The following is a 23,828-nucleotide window of genomic DNA, read 5'->3' on the forward strand; positions in this document are numbered from 1 at the left end:
TAGATCCAAGAAGCTCAATAAACCTCAACCTCAATAAACTGCACCAATACACATCATAATCAAACTGATTAAAAACAACGACAAAGAAAAAAGTCTTAAGAGCAGCCAGAGAAAACATATATGCTATGTACAGAGGAACAAAGATAAGGATGACAGCAGTTTTCTCACTGGAAACAATGCAAGCGAGAAGAGGGGCATCTTTAAAGTAATGAAAGGAAAACACTATAAACCTGGAGTTCTATACCCAGCAAAAATCTCTCTCAAAAACAAAAGCAAAACAAATACTTTTTCAGACATGCAAAAGCTGAAAGAATATATCACCAGCAGACCCACACAACAATTTTAAAGGAACTCCTTCAGGCAACAGAAAAATGATACCAGATGGAAATGTGGATCCACACCAAAGAATGAAGAACCCCAGAAATGGAAACTACATAGATAAATATACACAATTCTTTCTGAAAGTCAAGCTCTGAAGGGAACAAGAAAGACTGGGTAATTGCTATGGGTAGGCAGGGGGCTAAGGGAGGTTTTCATTTTTGTTTTTAGGACAAAGGAGAATTTTAAGGATGTATAAAGCTGATGGGAAAGCATGTAAGCAGAGAGACGTGACACTATAGGTTAGATAGAGCAGACTATAGGGCTTGGGCAGAAAGGTGGGTCCTTGACAGAAGAGGGTCAAGCACTTCTTTGTGACCTAGAGAAGGGGCTGGGTGTCTGGGCAGGGAGCCTGTCAATTTAGTGGGGGTGGCAGTCTTGCTGTAGACTTTGGTGGATAGGTATGTACTGCTTGTATAATCATAAGAAAAAACAAACAAACATGAAAAAAAGGAACTGCTTAACTTCCACACAGCTATAAGCAAGAATCTAAAAACACCTTATAATCTTTTATTTAAATATCAACTACTAAGACAAAGAATTGTAATACATCATACATACATAATTTTAAAATAATTTTGGTCAAATAATGCAAATAGATTATATGACGTTGACTTTCACTGTACCAAGTAGAACCATTTTATTGACCCTTAAGTTTTAAATTAAATTTCCCTTGAATCTACCTCAAATGTGTTCATATATATTTTTTTCCTTTTCTAATTCAGAAAGAAAAATGTTCCTTTTCTTCTCCAGCCTAACTGGGCCATCAGTGTCCTTTAATCCATCCCTTCCTTCCTCTTCTCCTTTCCCCATCTGGAACCTTACTCTCAAATTTTTAATATGCCCACTACTATTGTTTTTCAAACAAATATCTTTTCTTCATCTTGTAATTGGTTCAAGCTACCATCCTGTGTCTATCTTTCTTTCCTCATGCCCAAGTTCCAAATATTTCATAGTCACGGTTTCTATTTTGCTATCTGGCTTTTGCCTTCAACCCATTATTGAAATTGCACTCTTGCAGCTCACAAATGATTGCCTGATCAATACATTCTTTTGAGCCCTCATTCTTCTTGACATTTATTTTTGACAGTTGATTATCTTTCCTTCTTGAAACTCCCCTCCCTTGTTCTGGGACACTGCAGTTCCCTGTTTTTCCTCTTCTACAAACTGCTCTTCCTTTCATTACATCCATGGCTTTTTCCTCCAACACTCCAAAATAAGGTGCTTCCCAAGGCTCTGTCCTCTTTTCTTGGCAAGTCCTTCCTTAATAATCTTTCCTATCTACCTTTACGTTTCAAATACTACCTTCATGTGAAGGATCCCCAAGGTTATATTCAGCCAGTATCTCTTCTGTGAACTCCTAACCTATACTTTCAAATGTCAACAGGACATGGCTACCTTAGGGCCCCTCTGACATCTCAAACACATGTCCAAACTTACCAGCTCCTCCACAAAATCCATGTTTCTGACTTTCTTTTTTTTGTTTCTTGTTGAACATGTTCTCAGTCAGCCAAGACTAAAGACTTTGAATCATCTCTTATTCGTCTAACTTCCTTTCCAACACTTGTAATCAGTCATAAAATTCTTTCTATTTTTTAGGTCCAGAGGCACACTCAGTTGTCATGACCTTCCTATCACCATTACCCCTCTAACATTATGGTTAAGGCTATCATCACCCCTCACCTGCACAATAATGATCACTTCTTAATTGGTGTCTCTCTTCAGTTTTTCCTCAATACAGTCTATCCTATTCAACGCTGCCAGAGCATTTTTTTTCCCCCAAAAATGATCCTAATACTTCCCTCATCAAGAATCTCTAATGGTTTAATTGTCTCTGGAATAAATCTAGACTCCTTACCCTGGTATTCAAGAAGTTCACTGTTTGGGCCTCAAACATGTACTTTTTTGGTCTTACAAATATATCAATTTTCTGTTTCTATGGCTTAGTGTTTGGGAATATGGACTCTGAAGCCAGATTGTTAAGTTTGCATCCTGGCTCCTCCTTTTATTAGCTGTGTCACCCTGGACAAGTTTCTTAACCTCTCTGTGCCTCAGTTTCCTCATCTATAATAGGAATAATAACACTTACAGGGTTGTTGTGAAAATTAAACATATGAAAAGTGCTTAGAAAAGTGCCTGGTAAGCTCTGTATAATGTTTCATGAAACAAATATTTACTTTTGCCTATCCATATGCACATATGCTAGGAACTCTAAGGATTTGGGGATAATATCAGTAAACAAAACAAACAAAAATCATTGCCCTTGTGGATCTTAAATTCTATAATAAAAATAACAATTATTATCAATTGTACATTGTTTCTAGAATACCCTTCTTCCTGCATTATCACCTTTAAAATTCTACCTTGACTTCAAGACCCACTAAATTTCTTACGCCTTGAAATCTTACCTTGTAGAAGGTTCTCACTGGAACTCCTCCAACTCTTTAAATCTGAATTACAGCATTTATCACATTTTACACATTCTACCATATTATCAAATATCAAACATATCAAATATTATGCTTACTTGCACATGTTTTTTTAATCTTCCTTGATGGACTGTAATGTTAGCAATTATCCCTATTCATTCTTGTACATAGTATAGCATGATGGACCTTGTACTCAAGCACACAGTATATGCTTAATAAATATTTCTTGGATGAATGTAGGTAAAGAACTCCTTGCATGAGCTTTCATTTGACCTCTATTAATTAACCTTATCTTCTTTAATTGAACATATAAACTAAATTTAAAATGTAGAACATTTTATTTTCAACTTTGGAAATATCAAGTATAAGTATCAAATATTTATTGTTTACAAATTGGCTTTTTTCATTACCATCATTTGGCACCTTGTCTACTAGTGGGCTAATTTTTGTTGTTTGCTTTACTAAGTACTCTATAGCATATTTAATGTGCCCCGTTACCACTGTTTGGAAAGTGCCCCTAAGTTTTTATTAAAGAAGCCATTGTGGATAGCATATATTTCAACTGTATTTTCTATAGTCAGTACAGATTTTTCCCATTTTTCACTTCCAAACATGATAAAAAAATGTCCAGGTACTCATCTGCAATTTTATGGTTCATTACTTATTTTCCCCCTCTATTCCAAGGAACTGTAGATGTTTGAAATTTGTTTTTATGACATCTGAAATAAAAATGTAGTTTTTTTCTAAATTATCAACTATCTTTCCTCTAAATTTCCTTGCTATTCTCCAGCTATGACTGGAAAGACCAGACCAACTACAGGTTCTCTCCTACTTTCTAATCTGTATTTGCACAATGCTACAGTAAAATATAGATTACTCTATATTTTTAAAAATCTCCTTTATACCACTTAACCTTGCTAAGCCATCTGAACTATTCCTTTTATCCAGGCAGAACCCCATCAGAATGGCATAACAATCTTCTCTTTTTTTATTAACAAGGCCAACACACACTGGATTTTAAATAATGATCGAGGATTTTTTTTATTCATTAAGTTTCAGTATCATTACAGAAAATGTTATGGTACAGAGTTGTTTAACATTGTTTTTTCTTTGCTCTTGATTTCCACATGAATGCTGGTAACACTAATATCTGTACAAGATCAGTCTTTGATTTTATTTTTTATTCTGTACAATTTTAAATGTATTGGTTAAAAAGGCTGTCAGCACTTAAGGAAGCATTTTTTCCCCCCAGTTTGTTTGTTCAAATAAAAGGTATCCAGTTACTGCCCAAGAGTACTGTGCCATGAGGCTACTGGGATGCGAGGCCCCCCCACCCCCGAACGCTCTGCGGGGATGGTTCTCCTTGAGGCAGGGCAGGGCCACCACCCAGTCACTCTTTGTTTGGCACTGTGCACATAAACACGAGATACATGATAAATAACAAGCAAAAGCTCTCTGTAAAGCGGTTATGAAGCATACTAAGAAGGGAAATCCAAGTGTTGCCTACGCTAGTATAAATAAGCAGACAGCCTTGATTTAAGAGCATAAGTAGTTGTATTTTAAAGATGAGAAAAACACAAGTTCTGCAGGCACCTACTGCTGTCTACTAAAAGCTATCGCTATCAGACCTAGCATTGAACACACAAAGCAATTTGCAAGAAAGGAAAAATTTGCTTTGATATAATCAGAATAGAGTTGTCTGTTAAGATTTATTTTTAGGTGTTTTTTTCTTTAAAAGGTATTTAAATTCTTTTGAAATATAGTTCAAGATGTTGACCATACAGATCAACTTTTATCCAAATCAGAAAAACTAGCTGTGCCGTTGCATATTACAGGATACAGTCAATGGTATGTAGACATGCATCAAAGCTTTCTCCCGCTGGTGACCATCATAGCCGTCCGATGACCATGACGTCCACCACCTCGCCCTTGTGGAGCTCCACGTACTGCTCTGTCTTTGGAGGAAGCATCAATAATCCGTTGGCGCTGCGCATGCTCATCAGACGGCTGCTCATCTGATTACCTAGGAGGAAATACTCTCATTACAGCAGCATCAGCGTCATGGTGTATGCATGCGCAGCCCTTGCAGTCCTTTTCAGAATAAAAACTGATGAACAGAAACACAGGTCTTCAAGAGGAAGAGAGATGATCAGACTTCCCAGTACCTTTTTCAGGTGGCCTTGCTACTGTATCCTACTACCTTCTCACTGAACTTTAAAAATAAACATTACAAATTATTGCTTAAAAGAACAAAACCAAAATTTTACAGCATTGTGGAAAATACCATAGAATTTCTCAATTCAGGCTAAAATGTGACGTGTGTCTGAAAAGACAGGCTTTTAAACCCTATTAAAACAATAATGATAATAACAGCAGTGGCTACCATTTCTTTAGTATTTACTAAGTACCAGACAAGGTGGTAGACCTTTTACTCAACTACCTTATTTAATTCTCAACGACTCAAAAGAGGTTAGATAACTTGCCTAGGGTCCTACTTATTAGTTGGTGGCCAATTTGAATGCAAGTCTGATGGCAAAGCCCATCAGAGACCTACTCACTGTGCTAGCTGATGTTTGCACTTGATAGGACCTTTGTTTAATTTTTTCTGGAATCCCATCAAAAGTCGGGTAAAATATGACTAGAGAAGTTGGGGATAAAAGTTTAAAGTCTACAGCAGGTAACTTCAGAACTCTGAATTATCAACGTTGATTTCTCAGTCCTTAAATCTTACCAATATCTAGTGTATAGTAAAGGCTACAGAGAATCACACTCTAATTGGGCTTTAATCTCACACTGATGGGTGGCATAGCCCAGTCCCCTCCTTTTCCTACCATCAAAGTTATGCTCAGAACTTACTGGTTGAACAAACAGATAAAAATCTTCTGTAATTTTAGATTTGTATTTCAAATGTTTATCTAGAAAATATGGCTCCATGGAATAACAAAATCTTTATTTTTTTTTTCCTCTTGTCCTGTTATGCTACACTGTTTTAGGAATAAGTTAACATCTAATCTTTCAAAAGGGAAAATGTACAATAATTACAAAATTAGGTATACTCAAGGAAGGAGGTTATACATAAATTTGTGTTTTAACAGGATGGGTGTATAGAGATACCTGCAGGTGTGAATGACTAACCTGTACTCTGTGCCCAAGGTAGTGGTTCTTGGTGATGCCAAGTCAGTATACACCGATGGTATTCTGGGCGAGGATCCAGTTTTACATCACATGATAACTACAGAAAAATGAGGAAAAGAAAACAAACTTGATCACCTGATCATCTCTTAAAACTACAGGGTGGTGGCAGTTGTGCAAAGAGTTCAATGGACATGGAAATATCTTGGCATTCTGCTGTCTCCACCACTGCCACCTTATGTTCTTAATACAGGAAGTCCAGAGGTTGCGTTGCTCTGGTGAAAAGAGAAAAGAAGGCTAAGAAGTTGGTACCCGCAGTAGGAAAAAGGGCAGATGAAAAATATAAAGTCTATTTTTAAATTCTAATTTTACCTCTGACCTATGAATTAAGAAATCAAAGCAGATGTTTTAACATTGAAAATAAAGGAGGTAGACCTACACAAACATACAAGCTCAACATCCATTTATCGGTGTGTCATCCAACTGTCCGTCCATCCATCCATCCATCCATCCATCCATCCATCCATCTATCCATCCATCCAGTAAAGATTTACTGAGGTGCTAATTCAGCTACTCATTCATACACTTATCTTTAATATGAAAGGGATATTTTCTTTTTAAAATTTTTATTGGAGTATAGTTGATTGACAATGTTGTATTGGTTTTAGGTGTACAGTAAAGTGAATCAGGTATACATATACATATATCCACTCTTTTTTAGATTCTTTTCCCATATAGGCCATTACAGAGTACTGAGTAGAGTTCCCTGTGCTATAGAGTAGGTCCTTATTAGTTATCTATTTTACAATAGTGTGTATAGGTCAATCCCAATCTTCCAATTTATCCTTCCTCACCTCCCCCCTTACCCCCAGGTAACCCTAAGTTTGTTTTCTATATCTGTAACTCTATTTCTGTTTTGTAGATAAGTTCATTTGTACCCTTTTTTAAGATTCCACATATAAGTGATATCCTATGATATTTGTCTTTGTCTGACTTACTTCACTCAGTATGACGATCTCTAGGTCCATCCATGTTGCTGCAAATGGCATGATTTCATTCTTTTTTATGGCTGAGTAATATTCCATTGTATATATGTACCACATCTTCTTTATCCATTCTTCTGTTGATGGACATTTAGGTTGCTTCCATGTACTGGCTATTGTAAATAGTGCTGAAATGAACACTGTGGTGCATGTATCTTTTCAAATTATGGTTTTCTCTGGATATATGCCCAGGAGTGGGATTGCTGGATCATATGGTAGCTCTATTTTCAGTTTTTTAGGGAATCTCCATACAGTTCTCCATAGTAGCTGTACCAGTTTACATTCCCACCAACAGTGTAGGAGGGTTCCCTTTTCTCCACACCCTCTCCAGCAGTTATTGTTGGTAGATTTTTTGATGATGGCCATTCTGACTATCTCATTATAGTTTTGATTTGCGCTTCTCTAATAATGAGTGATATTGAGCATCTTTTCATGTGCCCCCGGGCCATCTATATGTCTTCATTGGAGAAATGTCTATTTAACTCCTCTGCCTATTTTTTGATTGAGTTGTTTGTTTTTTTGATATTGAGTTGCATGAGGTATTTGTATATTTTAGAGATTAATCAAAAGGGATAGTTACTTTCTTTTCTCTTGATTATCAGATTATTCTGTAATCAGGACTGATTATATCAGTCCCAATACTGATAAACAATCTCATTAAAGCAAATAAAAGTAGTCTCATAAAAGTTATACCACTTTGGTTTGGTCACATCACTGGCACTAGAAGAATTCCTCTGAATGAGTCTTTGCTATGGAATGGCATCTTTCATATCTTTGTAACATAGCCAATTTCTGTTCACACACATTATACAGAATGACCAATCAACATTCAACCTGGAGCCACTGTTTTTTTTTTTTTTAATCTATGTCATTAAATTCATCCTGAAATCTGATCAAGGTGATAATGTGTTGGTAGCAGGTGCCTAAAAGGTATAACTTGAACAAGTTTATACAGTACATAATTATGATCTATAGCCCATCAAAGATTAGTTCAATGAAAACAAGACTCATTCCAATGCATGAGAATTAACATTTTCCATTAGCATAATAATCGTTTAAGTTACTCTATCTTAAAATGGTCTAGAAATCCTTTACTCAACTAAAACAGATATTGCTTAAATTAAATGATATAGTTAAAACTTGACCTGGAAATTTTTATTGAAGTGAGTTCATCTCTAATCCATTCTGGTTACTTTGTTTTAAAATATTCTAATAATCTAATTAGAATATTAAAACATTCTAATTATGCTTTTTATCTGGAATCCAGAATAAAATTCAATTCTAGGGTGTTTCTCCTTAAGTCACACTCTACTCTTTCACATGATATTACTTATGTTTATACCCTATTTCATATCTACTGGGGGGTAACTTGCCATTGTTCCTAAATTATTCTGTGCTTACCTGAGGACAAAAATCTGTCTTTCAACCTGAGTGTGTGGGTGTGTGTGTTCTCCAGCACTAAACCACAAGAGCTATTCATGTGGCTGTGTCATTTGCCAAGTGTTTGAGGTTTTTCCCCAGCAATGGCACTGAATGGCTCATGGAAGTACAGTGGAGCAAATAATATACTGGGAAGATACGGGCACCTAGGTTCTACTCCCAGTTTTACTGCTAACCGATGTGTTGTATTGGCAACTTATTTTGCTTTCCCATACCTGTTTGTTCATCTACAAAATGGGGTTGTTTGTTTTAAAGGAAGATATTTGTTAATTTAATAAACAAGAATCAATTGCATCAAATTAAAGTGAATGAAATTTTTTCACAGCCTCACAAACAGCTGTTCCTTTTGTAGCAAGAGATGAAGCTAATTAGATTTTTATGGTATTTTACTGAAATGCAGAATACTTTATTCACCAATATATTTAGTTACACTGACACTATAGTTCTGGTATATTACATCAGTTAGCTTAAGAAAGCACCTATTTACTATAAGCTTCAGTGCTTATAAGAATGATGTACCATGAGTAAACATACACATATATCAATATTTTGGTGGAAAAACACTGCAAATGGTGGATGTTTCACTTCTGCCGATTTCTTCTACTCTTTCAAAACTGGGCAGTGAGCTGTGGACTAGGAGTCCTCTGTTTCCTTTGAATATTTTGCTGGCACACAGTAGTCACTCAAGAGATAAAATTGTATTATTTGGTATAGTATTATATGGTATGCTCTACATGTGAATGTCTAAGAGAGAGAATGAGAAAAAAAAAAAGAAAGGTCAATGAAATGAGCTGATAAGCCACAGACGGGGAGAAAATAATTGTAAAAAACACACCTGATAAAGGTCTGTTATCCAAAATATACAAACAATTCTTAAAACTCAATAATAAGAAGATGAACAACCCAGGTAAAAACTGGGCAAAAGAATTGAGCACCTTACCAAAGAAGATATACACATGAGAAGTAAGCATATGAAAAAATGTTCAACATCGTAAGTCATTAGGAAATTGCAAATTAAAACAACAATGAGATATCACTAGATACTTACTAGAAAGGCCAAAAATCCAAAACACTGGCCACAGCAAATCCTACTGAGAATGTGGAAGAACAGGGACTCTTATTCACTACGGTGGGAATGCAAAATGGTAGAGCTACTTTGGAAGACATTTTGGCAGTTTCTTACAAAACGAAATATATTCTTACCATACAGTCCAGCAATCTCAGTCCTTGGTATTTACCCAAGTGAACTGAAAGTTTATGTTCATACAAAAACCTGCACACAAATGTTTATAGCAGATTTATTCATAATTGCCAAAATTTGGAAGCAACCAAGATACCCTTCAGTAGGTGAATGGATAAACAGTGGTATATCCAGAGAATGGAATATTATTCCTTGCTAAAAAGAAATGAACTATCTAGCCGTGAAAAGACACGGAGGAACAAATGCATATTAATAAGTGAAAGAAGACAATCTGAAAAGGTAACATACTGTATGACTCCAACAATATGACATTCTGGAAAAGGCAAAACAGTAGAAAGATCAAGGGTGAGCAGGGAGGGAGGAACGAATAGGCAGAGCACAGAGAATTTTTAGGGTTGTGAAACTGTACGATATACAATGGTAGATACATGTAACTGTACATTTGTCAAGACCCCTAGAATACACAACACTGAAAGTAAACCCTAATGTAAACTATGGACTTTGGGTGATAATGATGTGTCACTGTAGGTTCATTGACTGTAACAAATGTACCACTGTGGTGCAGGATGTCAACAGCTGGGAAGGTTGTGTGTGTAAGGATGGGGTGGGGAGGAGGAGTAATACAGGAACTCTCTGTAGTTTCCAGTTAATTTTGTTATGAACCTAAATGTGCTCTAAAAACAAAACTTGTTACTTAAAAAAAGGGGAGAATATTTTTTTCCTTCCTCTTTGTCCTGTCCATCTTTTAGAGAAGTGACCTCAAAGAATTATCTAATACAGTAAATAATTAATTGCAAACACAGTGTAATAGAGCACAAAGAAGTAAATAATCAACCCTTCTTAGGGACACTGAGAAAGGCTTCACAGAGGGCATGATGCCTGAGTCTTATGACTAAGGAATTTTCCAAGCTGAGAAAAGAGATGGGGGTGATTAGGAGAGAACCTCCTAGGAAGGAGATCTCACGTCCGTTCTGCAGGCAGTAAAAAGCTTGGTATGGTCAGAGTGCAGGATGGGAAGCAGATGAAGCTGGAAGGGAAAACAGGCCTTGGGATGGAGGGCCTCCTGTGCTCACTTGAGCAGTCTGGATTTAACCCTGCGGTCATGGGAAGCATTGAAGAATTTTAATTGGAGATGCTGACATGATTAGAGTTAGAAAAGGGATTTAAAAGGAGGCAGGATTAGAAGAGAAACCATTAAACATTGGAGCCATCATTCAAACCAGCTTATTTGGCTACAAAACACAGGGGATGTGGATGGTGGAGGGCGCTTTAGGAGAATGGTGAAGATTTGGAAGACTGCAGTAAGGAATGGAAAAAGCTGATCCACAGGATATAAAAGGATCATCAAGGGGAATATTGGCCCCTGCTGAGGTTTGTAAATTGGAAGGGATAACTTGAACAGCTGTACTCTCTTCTTTAGTTGTACTCAGTGCCCTGGAAATAAAACTGAAGGACAAAAAAGGGAGGATTGATCTAAGTTTGTGGATTCTTAGAGTTACTACAGTTCATGGAAGAAGAGGCAAAAAACATTTGAGGGTGTTAGAAAAACACTGAAGTGATACACCACAGGATTTAGGTTGGATGAGGAAAGGGGTAAAGCCAGAAGGGACTTATGGAAAGGGAAAAGGGAAGGTGTTATAGGAGTGTTTAAATTCTTTTATATCTACGGGTAGGTAACTTGCCATTGTTCCTAAACTGTATACCAGAGTTGGTGATTTTTGAGATGGAGCACTTCATGGTATTAAAAAGGATATGTGTATTGAGTTGCTGAAGCAGAAATAAAGTTATTTAGAATTATGAAAATAAAGCAACTGATGATAAAAGGTGAGGGAGAGAAGACTTTTAGACGATTGCCAAAGACCTGAAAGTCTTGGGAAGGTTTGATGGTGGTAATGAGGGGAAGGTGAAAGCTCCAGGAGACTCAGGGAAGAGGCTGGACTAAGCTGCACAGATTGGAGAAGAGAGTTTGTGAGAAAACAGATGACCAGAGGGGATTCTATTAGAGTGGAGGTCCCACGTGACATGCTCCAGGCCCTGGTTGGTACCTAGGGCCCGGACTCTGCTCAAGTCTGGTCAAAACTTCCAAAGAGTGGTTAAAGGAGCTTTACACTAACTTTTAAAAGTACTAGAGAAGTTATGAGGCACTGATTTCATTAGTCCAACAGAGAGGCGCTCGAGCTCATCTGCCTTATAAATCATCTAAAATTTATCAAGTAACTTTAAAAATTCTTACACCTGTTGGTGCAGATCAGTTTTAAGTTAATTTTTCCAAAGTTTCTATAACCTAGTTATATTTTTCATCTCTGAATAATAATAAAACTGGTTTATATTTCTTATAAATCATAGACAGTTCTATCATTTTCAATATCTGTTTTTTAATCAATCCATAGGCCATTATATTCTCATATAACAGGTATCCAATTATACCTTTTGATGTTCAATGACTGACCTTTTTTAAAGCTGAATAATGCTCCATTGTACACATACACTTCATTTTCCCTATCCATTCATCTGTTGTTGGAAATTTGGGTTGTTTTCTTATCTTTGTATAGTGAATTATGCTATAATGAACACCGGGGTGCAAATATCTGTTTGAGATCCTGATTTCAATTCTTTTGGACATATACCCAGAAGTGAGATTGCTGGATCATACAGTAGTTCTACTTTTAATTTCTGAGTAACCTCCATACTGTTTTCCATGAGGCAACATGGATAAACCTAGAGGACACGATGCTAAGTGAAATAAGCCAGTTACAAAAATACTGCATGATTCCACTTATAGGAAGTATCTAAAATAGTCACTCACAGAGGCAGAGAATAGCATGGTGGTTGTCAGGGGCTGAGGGGAGGAGGGAAGGGAAATTGTTGCTCAATGGATATAAAGTTTCTGTTATGCAAGGTGAATACATTTTAAAGAATCTGCTGTACAACATATTACCTATAGTTACCAATGTGGTATTGTGCACTTTAAGATACTTTAAGAGGATAGTTCTCACATTAAATGTTCTTAGCATGAAATAAACAAACAAATCAAATAACACAAAGAAATGTTTGGAGGTGATGGATATGTTTAGTACCTTGATTGTGATGACGGTATCACAGGTGTTTGCATATGTCCAAATTCATCAAAATGTCTACATTAAATATGTGCAATTTGTGTATATCAATTATACCTTAGTAAAGCTTAAAAGAAAGAAAAGTACTGATTTAGTATTATAGTTTAAATTGCCAGGAAAATTATTCATTAGTTATTACATAGAAACTGTGTTACATAATTAGTTTACTAGTAGTAGTAAAGCAAACTGAAGTTAGTGTTGGTGGAGAAGGGGACTCTAATTTCGGAGTGATTTTTACTGCAGGTATAATTCCTCAGCCTTAGTGGTCCTTTTTCCAAACAATATGGTCTCCCTTTTCTTCTGCTTCACTAGAGTCTCTTTCTTGTCCTTTAATTGTCTTTTTCTGAACTGTTAAAAATTTATCAGCGGGGTCACAGAAAAAGTGATCAGCTAAATTGCTGTTCTCTCTAAGTTTACATAGGGGAAATTCTTGTCCCTCCTTCCATATAGGTTTAGTATTAGTTTAGTATTCTATTGACCATTTTGTCATTACATATCCACTCCTAAATGGACTTCTAGCTGGAGAAAATTATTCACTTTAGGAGTCATGGAATAATGTGGGAAGGGAATAAAAGGGACTCCTTTCCCTCTGTTTTCTATCATGAAGAGGGGACTATAACCACATTTTTCCTCAAAACTAATATAAAATTCTAGACGTTTGTTTTGGGCAGTTAAAAAATCATATCCTAATTTGTTATTAGGCTTCAATTTTGGTTTCCGGTCATTAGAAAACATTACCCTGGCTTTGATGATGGTTGGCCGAGGATCCAAGATGCCTTGCATCTTTCTCAGTGCAGGCACAACAAAGAGATTGCAGGTGACCACGGCTGACACAGGATTCCCTGAAAGTCAACCAAGCAGTTATTTATAGTACACACATAAAAATTTGCCATATAATTATGACTGTCTATACCTTCAGGTATCATAGAGAGTGAAAGGACTAACCACTAGCATTCCTCTTCTGAATCACCTTGAATCCAAAAGGATGCCAGAATAGAGCTGTAGTTGACCAAATGCCACAGAGGGTGTAAATATTTGGATCTAGCAGTGAAACGCAGAGACTTCTGATGCACAGAAGCTGTTTGGCACCATTTATATCTGTTTTCCTGAGAGCCGTACGTTGAAAGCCTTTAGTAATGAGTTTGCACTTGCTATTTTTAAAATGTTCTAAAATTACCATAGTAGTACATGCTCAGTGCAAAAGAAAATTAGCAAGTAGGATAAGAATAAAGAAATTTATCCATAATCCCCTCTAACCAAAAATTTCTTTAAACTAAAAAAAAAAACAACAATGATTTAAGACGTGAAGGACTTGAAGGCGAATACTCTTAGGAACTGAATTATGTTCCCCTCAAATTCATATGTTGAAGTCTTAACCCCCAATGTGGCTGTATTTGGAGAAAGGATCTCTAAAGAGGTAACCAAAATTAAATGAGGTTGTAAGGGTGAGGCCCTAATCCAATAGGACTGGTGTCCTTATAAAAAGAGGAAGAAACACGAGTGTGTATACACAGAAGAAAGGCCACGTGAAGACACTGAGAGAAGGTGGCCATCTGCAAGCAAGGAAGAAAGATCGTAACAGAAACCGACCTTGCTGGCACGTTGATCTTAGACTTTCAGTCTTCAGAACTGTGAGAAAATAAATTTCTGTTGTTTAAGCCACCCAGTCTGTGATATTCTGTTATGGCAGCCTGAGCAGATTAATACAAACACCAAGTTTTTTTGCAGTAATAAGAAAAATTTGAGGAATTCAACTGTACCTTTCCAAGAAGAAATCTGGGTGTGTCATGCACTTCAAAGAGAGGTATGGTGGGCTATGAAAAAAATGACTGAGCTGAGAACAACAGATTTCGCTTCTTGTGTGGTATTGTTAACTAACCAAGCCATGCGACCCAGGCAAGAGTTCCAAACCTTTCTGGGTCTAACGTTACTCATCCACAAAATGAAAGGTTTGGATTATATGATTCTTAATATTCCTTTTGGTTCTAAAATTCAAATTTTACTAATACTTTTATACAGTGGTATGTGAGTATGTATATATATAGAGAGAGAGGGGGTGGGGAATGCTTATTATATTTTAGGTTACCTTGGCCTGGCTTTGTGTTGCTTATTTCATCATCAAAATAAAAGCAATGGTCAGTTTAGCCTATTACTAGCTAAAAGCATACCTTTAATTTTCTTCTACCCACAAAAGCAGTTAAGAATAGATTTTTTTTAAGTTGTTAAAAAAAGTTGTGATGAATGACATTGATTATTTCAATAGAAAAAGTGAACTGTCCCACAGGACAGCAGACTCTTAATGAGAATCAATTGCTTTCCTCTTGCCTCAAAATATGAGCAGATGGAAATTTTTCTGGAAAAGCAAATAAAGGAAAAATAAAAGAAAAATAAGTAAGAAAGCTATTACTCAACAATGATTACAGTATTCCTGTAATGCTACTGTTTTATAAAATTACTCTATAAAATATGAATTGCTCTATATAAGAAAAGGGACTGGAAAAATCAACACCAAGAAAATTGCGAATAGTGGTTATTTCAGGGGGAGGGAGATTATGGATAACATTTCTTAATGCTTATCCGTGTTTTCTAATGTTTTTACAGTGAACACATGTTACTATAGTAATTTTAAAAAGTTAAAAAAAAGAAAAAGTAGATAACACATAACTTTTCAACTGCATTAGAACTTATCAAGATTAGTAATGGCTTTAATTGCAAGGACCTTAAGAAACCAAAAATCCAATTCTGAGTTTTCAAATCCTTATAAAAAGAACCACTTTGCTGGTTCTACAATCTGAACATGTGAATTGTTGCTGCCCTCTTTTGGTACTTTCAGGCTGAGCAGTGAAAATCTCAAAATAAAGCAATTTGAAAATAGGCTATTTAGTTATAACTTCTTTGGCAGATCAACAACACTTAGTAATGGCAAAATAGGCTCCCACTATAACATACTTTGTAGGTCAAGTCATATCTTCTGTAGACAACAAAAACAGTCTCTTCTAGTCAAAATGAAGCTAGGAAGATGATTTCATTTCTCTATATAATGGTCTTCAGAGTATCTAGGGATGTATTAAAGGCCCTAAGGAGTTTTGTACCACAGAAATCGTTTGAAGACTAAAACTTTATTTACATGACCTCGCTCTTAACATTTCCTATATGAGAGAAACATACTCTCTTTTATGCTTACAGATAGGGGCTTTAAACATGTTTTTAAAGTTCTAAAATTTTCTGCCTGCCTTCTTTTCTTTCTATCTCTACTTGAGCTTTATTTAATATAAAAAAGCAGGTAAATATCCCAAAGCCACCAGACTTGTACATCTGAAAGGAATAAGTAGGTTATTTTCTAAAGGAATCTATGCCAAAAAATAGAGAATGGCACACTGCTACAGATCAGAGGATAATTTTTAAAATTGAAAAAAATAAGTAGATACACAAAACTTCTAAACTGCTTTAGAATTTATCAAGATTAGTAATGGCTTTAAAACCTGGCTTTAAATGCACAGCCAAAGTCCAAAAATTGTAAACTGAACCACTTTGCTTTTTCTATAATCTGAACACGTGAGTTTCTGCTCACGTGGGAGAGGGTGGGGATAATGATGTGGTCAGACTGATGATGCCTGGGATTTGGCTGAGAAGCATCAGTATTTGCAGCCCCTCCTGTGTTGCTGCTCTCCCCAACCAGTCCAAATCTGGTGAGAACCAAAGGCAGCTTTGTACTTTTTTGTTCTAGTATTTCCATGGGCGATTTAAGGCCCTTTGGCCCCTTGAGCATAATACTCTAGTTGTGAGAGGTAATCATACTGCTAACTTTGACCAATTTCCTTTAAGGAAAAGCAGGTGCCCTAGAAAGACGTAGTGACACTTAACTCCTGATTATCATCTTAGGGTCTGAAATGTGCTTTGAAAGATACTAATTTGACTTTCACACCAACCCTAATTAGCCCCATTTTATAGATGAAGAAACAGCTTCTGAGAGGTTATGTGATTTGTCCAAGGTCATACAGTATGAAAAGCTGGGATTTGAACCCAGGTGTTTCAGATTCCAAATCATGCGCTCTGATAGGGGACTGGTCACCTGGGAAACAAAAAGATTTTGGTCATTTTTCCAGAAAAAGCAAAAGAAACTATTTCAACTATTCTTACCTGGTAGTGCAAAGATTATTTTTCTTACACCATCAATATCCAAAGTTGCAAATGTCGTTGGCAGGCTAGAGGAAAAGTAGAGGTTGTTTGTTAGTGACTGCTAAGCAACCTGAGTAGTAAGTTAAATACTGCAGTTTTCTTGTTACATGGTTCTTCATACAGGTCACCTATCGTGTGAAAGTTCTTTTCTGTTGACTCTCCTTTAAATCTTTACAACCTGAAGTGTTTCGAGAGCATTTAAATTAATTCTTTTTTAGCATCTTCTGTTTTCAAGTAACCAAACTTCCTGGTTTTCTGTAGTTTACATTTTTTTCCTTCTTGTCAGTGCCGTAGAAGCATATGCCAAATCCTGGAGTTTCTCCACCCCTCTAGTTAACAATGTCTATACGTTTTTTTTTTTCTGCTGGAGAATAACAATCATTCTTTTTATCTGAAGACTACCTGGTAATACATGTCTACCAGATAACTACCTATTGTTCAAGATGAGTATTTCTCAGCCCTTTAAGACTATACTCAGCAATAAACATAAAAGCTTCCCTCCTGTGAAGGGAATGTTTTGAAATGTCAAAATAAATAAAATACCATGACTAGAACAAAATTAAAGCAATAGTAATTTAAGAATATTATCAAATTATACTTCCTCAAAAGTCTGACATGAACCCTCATCATGGGGGTATGCAAAGGGGTGTGAGTGTGAAGAGGGCAAGTGGTTATTAATAGTGATTTTTTTCTATTGACTACCCTTAATATAGAATTTCAGCTAAAATTTTTATTATATTAATGAATCTTGAGTGATGCAAAATTCTTAGGGAATGCTGAAATTTAAAAGTAGCTGAAAAATTACCCTTTTAAGCACCCAAATTGTTTTTCTTTTTACTATTTTTGCTCGTTGGTTGAAAGAAGAAAGGATCACTCACTCATTACCTTTTGCAATAATATGATGAACGTTAATATTTTTGATGAATTACAGCCATCATTATGAATTGATTCTACTCTGCTATGATACAGAGATTTTGGGTCACAGGGGTATTAAACCATAACATAACAGTACACGTGGCGGTGTTTCTATAGTTCTTGTTTCTGTTTTTTTCCCCTACTTTTTTTTTCTGTAGGTCCCCTTAATGCTAGACTGCCATCATCTTGACCCTTAAAGCTGGCCTTTGGTTTGGGAACCAGAGAGCAGTAGTAATAGTTATATTGCTGGAATGATAATAATAATAGTAATAATAGAAGTTACTATTTTTAAAGAAACATCTAAGCATTATATCCATTATTTCATTTAATTCTTACAATAATCCCATGAGGTGACAATTGTCATCCCATTTTACAGATGAGGAAAATGAGACTCAGAGAGATTAAGCAATTTGGCCAAAATTACTCAGATACTAAGATTTGAACCAAGGTTTTTCTAACTTTATGGCTCATAATTAGATAAGGCTCTCATAGGGTACACTGTGAAGTGTTATTACATGGACTTCGTAACATCTATTCTTGGCTACTCTGAGGCCTTTTTTTGCTTACTTCCTGATTCTTTGCTGTGTTTTAGAAAACTGAGATTAGAATGTCATATCCATTTATAGATAGGTTATTTGGCAATGACTGTTACTGTGTGATGAAAATAATTTCCAAGATACATTTTCGACAACAGCTATGCTCACTGTAGATGGTCCATAAAAACTGTGATTGGTAGATCTGGTAGATAATATTCCAAATGCTTTTTGAGTATCTCCGTGTCTAAAAGGAAAGAGGTTAATTGCATTCTGAACGTACTGTATGTGGGAAGAGCAAAGCTAAATTGTTCTTGAGCTTTTTATATTTCTTCTTATTCTACTATTAAGTAGCAATTACCTTTAAATTCTTCTTCTCTTCAGACAAGTATAAAATTCTGGACAATTAAAGGAAGCCCATTTAAACTTCTACACCATTTTTTTTAAATAGCAAACTAACACACATAATAAGATTGAGGAGGGAATGCATAACACCTTCCTTCTACTGTATTTAAAACCAATTTAAATCATCTTTTGAACCTTGCAGACAGCTACTGTGATTTCTCTGAAGGTACTCATTTTAAAAAGATTCCATTACAATAAAACATTTTGTTATGTGCGCTGCTATCATGAGTGTTTTATTGCTAGACTGTGAAGTTTTTGTTTAGGATCTGGAAAGTCATTTCCTTGAAACTCAACACCTATTGTTCATTTTTCCTCTTGAGATCAGAATGTAACAGCTTTTATACAATAACGGAAGTCACAGAAGTCCTACAGCTGAAGTAAGTGGTAAATAATAGACTAAAAATGAGTACTAAAATTATACATCATGGGTGCTGAGATTAATTTAAATAATAGATAATTTAAATAATAGATATTATACAAATATTTCTCCTCTAGAGGTGAGGGTAAGTAATGTCAGCTTCTTTCTCACTGCAAAGGAATAATCAATTCAATTTTTGAGATTAGTGAGAAGTACACTGACATACTTTTGGTATGTCCTCTGTATTCTAATCAAATTAGTACTGCCCATGGGGACAGAGTAAAAAAAAGCCTGTGTACTCATAGCATAATAATATTTGCTTAAGACAAGATATTCTTAATAAGAATGATCCCAATCCAACACCTTCAATAGTAAAAGGGCCTTGTCAGTGGCAGCATATCAGAGCAACTACAGAAATATAATGCCAAGAATTCTAAATTCTATTACATTGTGGAGAAGGCTTTAGGGACAATCTTAACTTCATACTTAAATGTAAAGCCTGATCTCTGCCTTAGAACTGACACAAGGTATCCAATAAATCAGGGAGATTAGGAGGGCTGGCTTGACACTTAAAAAAGGTTTCTGGAATTTGCTGCTAGTTCCCATGGCTCACTTGTAACAACTGGTAAGTCCCACCTCTACTTTCTCTTAGGGTTCATATGAGCACCCATCAGAGTATGACCCTGAACTAAAGCATCATTACTGTTGTCCCTGACAGCATGGAGGTGTGCTGGAATGCTCACCCACACACTGAGGGCTTTCAACAGTGTTTTTATAATGTTTACATACCACAGGTTTATAGAGGAGCAGGGGTCTCAACAGGCAGGCTGTTGTTTAAAGACATGGCCACACATATTTTATCAACACCAATGTTTGCATTCTTTGAGGATTTACAATGGATTACAGAACCTCCATTAGCCCTTCCTGAGGGAGCTATTAGTTTTCAGGAGATATGCAAGATCTAGGTATGTGGTTACTTTTCTTTCCTCTTGGGAGGTAGTAAGAAGCAGTATGAAACACTATTCATGAAGTATTCTTACAAAAAAAAAAAAACTGAATCTGAATCTACTCAAACCTTTAGATCTAACTTCCGATGTACAGAATATACTGGAGAGAGACAGGAACAAATTAAATGCCACCACAAGGAAGCAATCAGCCAAATCCATTCACTAGGACAAAACTAGGACAAAAGATTCAGTTGCTTCAACAAGTAGTGGCATGCCAAAAAAGGGGGGCGGTGGTTGGTAAATGCTCCTGTTTAATAGAAACTTAACCAAATACAGTGAGTAGACCTGACTTGATTCCTAATTCAAACAAAACATATGTAAGAAGGCATACTTTTCCTTGACATTTGGGAGAATTTTCAAATACGATCACGGTATTAGATGATACTGAGGTATTCTTATTTATTCTGTTACCTGAGATAATACCATTGTGATTATGTAAGAAAGTACTGCTGTTGTTATTAATATTTGAGATGTATACTAAAATGACATGTCTAGAACTTGCTTTAAAACAATCCAGCCCTCTGCCCCCCCAAAAAGGTGAAGAAGAGGATTGATAAAACAATTACAGAAAAATAGTTACTGAAGTTGGGCGATGGGTATATGGGGGTTTCATTGTACTCCCTGCATTTGTGTATGTTTGAGAATTTTCATACTGAAATGTTATAAGTGAGAGAAAGAAGCAGAAAAAGAGAAGGAAGGAACTAGACATGGAAATTAAAGGGAGAAAAGGTTTGGAAAGTTGCTTTGCTTTGTTTAAACCAGACCCAGTGATTTATAAAGAAGATGAATTCCCATTTCAGATAGGATATACACTTGTTCAGAGAACTCTAATACTATAATATTTTTTTATTAGAATAAATAATCCATAATAGAAAATGTAAAAAGAAAGCATTTAAAAACTTTGTTAGTCAAAGCAAGCCAAACCAACCCCATATATTAGATAACAAGATAATTTTCATACCCTGGTTTCATAAAAACCCTGCCAAAATGGATCTGGGCATGAAGATCAATGTCCAGCACCTGCTTGAGATAGTCCTGCAAATATGAAAAATAATCACTTTACTTTCGAACATTCTAATACCAGACTTTCAAACTTTAAATGAAAAAAAATAAATTTGTAAGATTGAAATGAAAAGAAACACCTTATTTTAGTGAAGTTGATTTAAGACAAATATCCCTTCATTCCTCATTCATTTATTCATTCAGTAAATATTTACTGAGCACCTGTATATGTTGAGTATCAATCCATGTACAGGGAGATACAGCCTGGAGCAAAAGAAACAATGTCCCTTCCCTCATAAAAGGTACATTCTAATAGAAGTAGTTAGATAGATAGTAAACCAAGCAACCACATTAACATATAAATCATTACTTGATAGGTTGTTGTCTCTCTTTTAAGACAGATTTTTACGTCTGAGAAAGGATGTTAATAAATATGACTTAAGTAGCCGTGCCTGGGCAGGGAAGCCACATGTATGCATCACACACTATTCTGTCTAATAACTTAAAATGATGCACATTCCTTGAGGAGACACTTGGACATTTGCCCACAGATTACCAAATCTAAATAAGTCAACTAAAAATGTAGGGAGGGAGCTCTAAAACAGAAAGTCAAGGGTGTTTAATTGCTCCAACTTTATATTCTGCTATTACCAACACAACCAACCTAAGGTTATGACCAACCCAGAGCCATCTGACAAAACATGATCTTTGGAAAGGAAAGGCAATACTGCCTTGTAGTTGGTTTTGTAAACGTAAAGAAAAAAATTGCAGTTTAAAAAGTTTCTCTTAAGTAATACAACCTCTTGGTCTATTACTGAGTTTCCTGCTCACTAATCCAAGATTCTAGTAACCTACTAAAATTTTAAATATTTCACAAGTTATGGGACACTTTTATTTTTTTATTATTTTTTTTGCGGTACGCGGGCCTCTCACTGTTGTGGCCTCTCCCGTTGCGGAGCACAGGCTCCAGACGCGCAGGCTCAGCGGCCATGGCTCACGGGCCTAGCCGCTCCGCGGCAGGTGGGATCTTCCCGGACCGGGGCACAAAGCCGTATCCCCTGCATCGGCAGGCGTACTCTCAACCACTGTGCCACCAGCGAAGCCCGGGACACTTTATTTTTAAAAGCTGTTTCCTTCTATCTCCACAGCCTCAGCCAACATCATCTCACCTGAATTACTGAAATAGGTCTCTCTGCCAACACTCCTGCCCTCCTCCAATTTATTCCCGCCACAGTAGTGAGAGAGGCCTCCTGGAAACAAATCTGATCAAATCAATATATAATACTTCAATAACTTCCTAACCAGGAAGTTCCTAACCTTCCTAACCTTCCAGAAACAAGTCTCAGCTTTTAAATATCATAGCTAAGATTCTTGTATTTTCTAGTCCCCTTTTGCCAATCATTGCTCTTATCAGGCAATCCTTTTCCCACCAGCCCGATTCCTCTTCCTTAATCTCTCTCTCTCTACATTCCAGCAGGACTATATTGCTGTCAGTTTTTACACTTTCTTGCCTCAAATCTTTGAAAATGTTCTTCCTTCCGTTTAGAAAACTCTTTCTTTCCACCCTCCTCTCTCTCAATCTCTGAGATGACTCTCAATCTCAGTCATCTTCTCAGCCTCCCCTAAATTCCCAGGGCTGGATAGTAGATTGATTAGTGTTTATTTTTAGGTTATATTATTAGATACAATAATTTAGAATTTACTTGATGAACTGATCCATGTACATCTATGAATAGGAAATGTTCCTCCACCTAATATTTAGCAATCCTTTTTATCTTAATTTTCTCTGATATCAAGAGAGTCATACCAGCTATCTTTCCTTGTAACATTTTTCTCATCTTTTACTTGCAATGAGCTGTGTCCTTATATTTAAGGTGGGTCTCTGATAAGCATCATGCAATTGGTTGTTTTTTAAAATCCAGAATGACAATTTTTAATTGGAGGACTCAGTCCATTTACACCTAATATAATTATTGCTATATTTGGGGTTTAAAACTATTGCCCTCCTATTCATTACCTATTTGTCACTTTTGTTTTTATTTCTTTTTCTTCTTTCATGTCTTCTTCCAATTCACCAAAATTTTTTGTTGTTTAATTTTCTTTTTCTTCTATTTGTTAGTTACACATTCTCTTATTATTTTAGTAGTTATTTTCGAGATTACAACATGCATTCTTAACTTACTACAATCTATCATAATTTGGTATTTTTATCACTTCCCAATGTAAGAACTTTAAAACATGTTAACTTCATCCATTCCTCTTTCCTTTTTGTGCTATCATGTATCATATACTCTATATACATTATAAATATGTGTGTGTGTATATATATATAACTATTATATATATACATTCTACATATACTATACAAACAATATATACTCTATATATTCAATATATATTTATATACATTTAAACCTCAAGATAACAATTCATTTACATTTACCCACATATTAACCCTTTCCTTTGCTCTTTAGTCCTTTCTACATTTTCATGCTTCCATAATCTTTCCACCTGAAAAACTCCCTTTAGGATAGGTCTGTTCAGTTTTTATCTAGTTCAGTTCCACACTAGCTTTTATTTTCTTTCAGCATTTTACAAATGCCATTCCATTGTTCTCTCTCTTTTATGTTTTAGAAGTTCTGTTTTGAACACATTGATTTTGTTTTTATTTTTTTAATATTTTATTTTAT

General features: G+C 35.8%; 1 protein-coding gene across 6 annotated transcripts in view; it reads right to left on the reverse strand.

Annotated features, from left to right (window-relative positions):
* Positions 1–3,842: 3,842 nt before the first annotated feature.
* The window catches only part of GPHN (gephyrin), a 627,058-nt gene continuing 607,072 nt past the window's right edge, over positions 3,843–23,828 (reverse strand). For all 6 annotated transcript variants that reach the window (XM_082648862.1, XM_082648860.1, XM_082648864.1 and 3 more), the window contains 5 exons: positions 21,098–21,171; positions 16,880–16,944; positions 13,478–13,581; positions 5,943–6,039; positions 3,843–4,830 (listed from right to left, as the gene is read on the reverse strand). In XM_082648862.1, the coding sequence (XP_082504988.1) occupies positions 4,697–4,830; positions 5,943–6,039; positions 13,478–13,581; positions 16,880–16,944; positions 21,098–21,171 (474 nt within the window). In that variant the 3' untranslated portion in view covers positions 3,843–4,696. The remainder of the gene's footprint in view (positions 4,831–5,942; positions 6,040–13,477; positions 13,582–16,879; positions 16,945–21,097; positions 21,172–23,828) is intronic.

Source organism: Grampus griseus (genome assembly GCF_964374135.1).
Source record: "Grampus griseus genome assembly, chromosome: 2".
Lineage (NCBI taxonomy): Eukaryota > Metazoa > Chordata > Mammalia > Artiodactyla > Delphinidae > Grampus > Grampus griseus.